The 4,090-nt window shown below is 29.8% G+C and overlaps 1 protein-coding gene across 1 annotated transcript; it reads left to right on the top strand.

Moving 5' to 3' along the window:
• Positions 1-326: 326 nt before the first annotated feature.
• LOC111877938 (actin-depolymerizing factor 5) lies at positions 327-2,776 on the top strand. Its single transcript, XM_023874443.2, has 3 exons — positions 327-484; positions 781-1,040; positions 1,917-2,776. The coding sequence occupies exons 1-3, from the start codon at positions 464-466 to the stop codon at positions 2,065-2,067; spliced, it is 432 nt and encodes a 143-aa protein (XP_023730211.1). The 5' UTR covers positions 327-463; the 3' UTR covers positions 2,068-2,776.
• Positions 2,777-4,090: the final 1,314 nt, after the last annotated feature.

Here is a 4,090-nt window from a genome sequence, read left to right as displayed (position 1 = left end):
ATCACCAAAATTATAAACGATATAATTGCTTCATATATGAAAACATGTTTTAAAACTTGTATATTTAGTGACTTTTGCTTAAGATTTGTGCAAAACATGTTTGATAATAAAGTTTTCGAACATATAACATCTATGTACCATAAAATTAACATATTTCCTCTATTATATATAAACTTTTAACACTTTTGTTTTTATGTATCTCATTGAAATTGTAACATTATATATTATTTAAAAACGCTCATGTCAAATTGAGCATTTGCTCATCAGTGTTATTACCTAGCGTGGCATAAACTGTAATTTACTTTAATATCAGGGGCACTTTAATGATAGTACATGTATATAATAATCCCCATAAACGAACAGTTGAACACCCGCCATATTCCATCTTCTCCCAAAATCAACTTTTTTTCACACACTTCTCTCTTCCACTACCTCAAAAACCTCACAAGAAGATTCATCCACCATGGCTATGGCTTTCAAGATGGTATTCATTATCCCCCCTATTAATTTAACATTTTCTACTTTTGATTCTGCCTTAAACTCTTTTTAATTTGGATGCGTAACTCGTTTGCGAAGCTCATGATCGGTTTCCATCTTCGAATTCTTCTCTCTCATATATTCAGTTCGATTAGAACTTTTTTGATTTCTTGATTGTTTGATCTGAAATTTCATGAAATTGCATGGTCAATTTTGTATACCTAGATCGTGAAATTATCTGTTAGTTGTGTGAGGTTGAATTGAAATTAACGATGAACTGATTATTATGTGTATGAATTACAGGCGACAACGGGAATGTGGGTGACGGATGAATGTAAGAGCTCGTTTATGGAGATGAAATGGAAGAAAGTTCATCGATACATAGTGTTTAAGATCGATGAGAAATCGAAATTGGTTACAGTTGATAAGGTTGGTGGCGCCGGAGAAGGCTATTCCGATCTTGAAGCTTCTCTTCCCGGCGACGACTGCCGTTACGCCGTCTTCGATTTTGATTTTGTCACCGTTGACAATTGCCATAAGAGCAAGATCTTCTTCATTGCATGGTTTGTCCCCTTTCTCTAATCTCCCCTCTTATTTTTTTTATAATAATTTTATTAGTCCAAAAAAAAAACTAAACGCAATTATTTTTTAATAGAGTAACAAAAGTAATGCTACCATAATGTTGGTGATATAAATGATGGAATACAATACACATTTTATTTTCCTTAAATCTATTTATTATAATAATAATATTGATAATAGCTATAAATGTGTTCATTTAATACATATAAATTTAAATTTTACTTTATTACCCACATTAAGTAAATACATCTGACAATTATATTCTTAGTGTCATCATATTATGAGATCAATCCCACAAAATTTTAAAAATTAAGCTTTAGATTTCTTCCATATGTGAAAAGAAGATTCCACTAGGAAAAAAAAAGTAAAAGGTGTGAGAATCGTATTCTTCTTTTATTAATTTTTTAATTTTTTATTAAAGTATAAAACAATTTTACAACTCCATCTCTAGCTAGCTTTGATATTACGAAAGAAAAACTTGTAAATAAAAATATATGTTTTCAATTACCTTCTATACAAAAAATAGCTTTTTTCCTAAAATATATTTATACCAATTTGGTAGTAATGCTTACAAATTACAATTCTTTTCTTAGAAAACACGAATGGAAATGAGATCTATAAATTGCAAAAAGGTAATCTTTATTGGAAAATCTACTTTGAAAAATGTTGTAATAAAGTGTCACTTTATTTGTTCTATATAGACCAAAAAAGTTATTCTTATTTCGTGTATGAATTCTTAGAATTACATTTATTGTGGTGAAAATATGAAAATAATCATTAAATATATAACTTGCAAAATATACATATATTTAATGTAAATATTTCATTATAAAGTACAATTTTTATGTTTCTTTTAGGGCTCCAAGTGCTTCAAGAATAAGGGAAAAAATGTTATACGCAACATCAAAAGATGGATTAAGAAGAGTGTTGGATGGCATCCACTATGAAGTCCAAGCAACAGATCCAACTGAGATGGGATTTGATATCATTCAAGATAGAGCAAAATAATTGATTTAATCAAAATGGTTATTTACTAATAAAAAGACTAATTAATCTTGATTTCTCACTTGTTATTTTCGAAAGAAGAACTTAAAAAATTCATAACAATAATAAAGTTACATGTTATGAATTTGATAATTTTTTCTCTGAAAAAAAAAATCGAGGACCAAAAGAAGTAAAATGGCGGCTACGATATATTTTCGTGTCGAATTTTATATCTGTATATGCATATTATAAACCTATGTTTCAATATGTTTATACAGAATATGAATATTCGACTACTGAAAATTTATGTAAGAATTGCTAATTTGCTTCTATATTTACCAATTTAAGAAAATAATTAAAAGTATATTTTGTCAAATGGTTAAAATTTAGCTATGGTCTATATGGGATGAAACAATGGACGTTGTTTAAAACAATTTGGTTTTGAAAAAAATTGATAAAAGTGATGGATCATGATAAGGTCTTTTTAGTAAATAACCATAGATTAATGATATGAGATTGGATCGAAGCTATATAATATAATGACCCCTTCACATCATGTTTTGGCATATTTCAATCAATTATAGAGTTGCCATCTTGTTCTTATCACTAGATATCCACTATAAGTTCTTGTTGATTAATGCACTAATGATATAACTTTATGTACTAATTTTGTAATAATTATTGTCTTTTTTTTCTTATCTAATGGAAAAGGCCCCTTTTATGTTTCTCTCAATTAGTTTTGGGGAGAATTTAAAATTCAGCTAATGCTTATGATGAACTATTATTGCAATCAATCTTGGGGAGTTTTGGATGTTTAAAGTAGCAAGTGCCTTTCGACTTCTTTTTGGCCTCTTAGACGATTTACCGATTGCATGCTATCTGGATTGCTACGTTTTTTTATTAGCAATTTGGTATTTTGCTATTTCGTTTACTAGTATTATGTTGATTCTTTTCTTCCTTTGTTTTGGGTTAATTTTTCATTTTTCAATTTTCAATTTTTTTGGGTTAATTTTTCGTTTTTCAATTTTCAATTTTAATATGCATTTTGGTTTATTTGTGTGTGGTTCGCGTTCGCTAACCTAGCAAGAATTAATAATTGTGCCAACTACTATAATTTTAGAGTAAACTATAGAATTAGGACAATACTGCAATAATGGTATATACCCATTGTTCTTTGGATCGAGTGCAAATATATTTAAAGTTGTAAATATTGTCATGAGTGTTTATTAATGACTATTTTTTGTAATATTGTCTATATAATATCTTATATTATTTTAAAAGCTTTTTTTATAATTAGGGATCGGCAAAATTGTCTTTGAAATTTGAATACATAATAGAACGGAAAGAATAGCTTTTATGGTAAATATATATTTATTTATATAATAAACACAAATATTGCTAATAGGCCTCCACATTTGGAGTGCGACGAGGGAGACATTAAAACTACATCTGAAGCTGAAGAATAGCTGACGAGGCAATCCTTTAGTGAAGATGTTTGCATATTGGTAGACAGAAGGGATGTGAAAGTCCTGAATGTGATGGATAGAGACATTTTCACGAACAAAGTGGATGTCCATATCAATAGGTTTCGTGCGTTGATGTTAAACAGGGTTGCCATAAAGGTAAGTGTAGAAACATTTTCACAATAAACAAGAGTATCTTTAATGTGTGTGTGTGTGGGGGGGGGGGGGGGGGGGGGGATAGAGTTAGAGAAGTAGGTTTCTGAGCCAACATGCCTCGACAACGACATTAGCGTCACCTTGGTACTCAGCTTCGACATTTACACAAGAAAGATTGGCATGTTGTTTAACTGACCAAGAGATTAAGTTATCATCGAGAAAAACGAAATAGACAGATGTGAGTTTTTACGAATGGGAGAAAAAGAATTAGTTTGGAGAGTGGTGAATTTTGTTTGGTTTGATGATGCTGAATTTGGACCGAGTTTTTATATGATAAGAAGTAAAAAGGATGAGGATAGTAGTGTTGGATTATGCAGAAACAAAGAAGCCATAAAGGAACATACAACGGAAGTGCAAATAAATCATAA

This window comes from Lactuca sativa, chromosome 4 (genome assembly GCF_002870075.4).
Source record: "Lactuca sativa cultivar Salinas chromosome 4, Lsat_Salinas_v11, whole genome shotgun sequence".
In the NCBI taxonomy this organism is placed as follows: Eukaryota; Viridiplantae; Streptophyta; class Magnoliopsida; order Asterales; family Asteraceae; genus Lactuca; species Lactuca sativa.
This window is presented reverse-complemented; position numbering and strand designations above follow the sequence as displayed.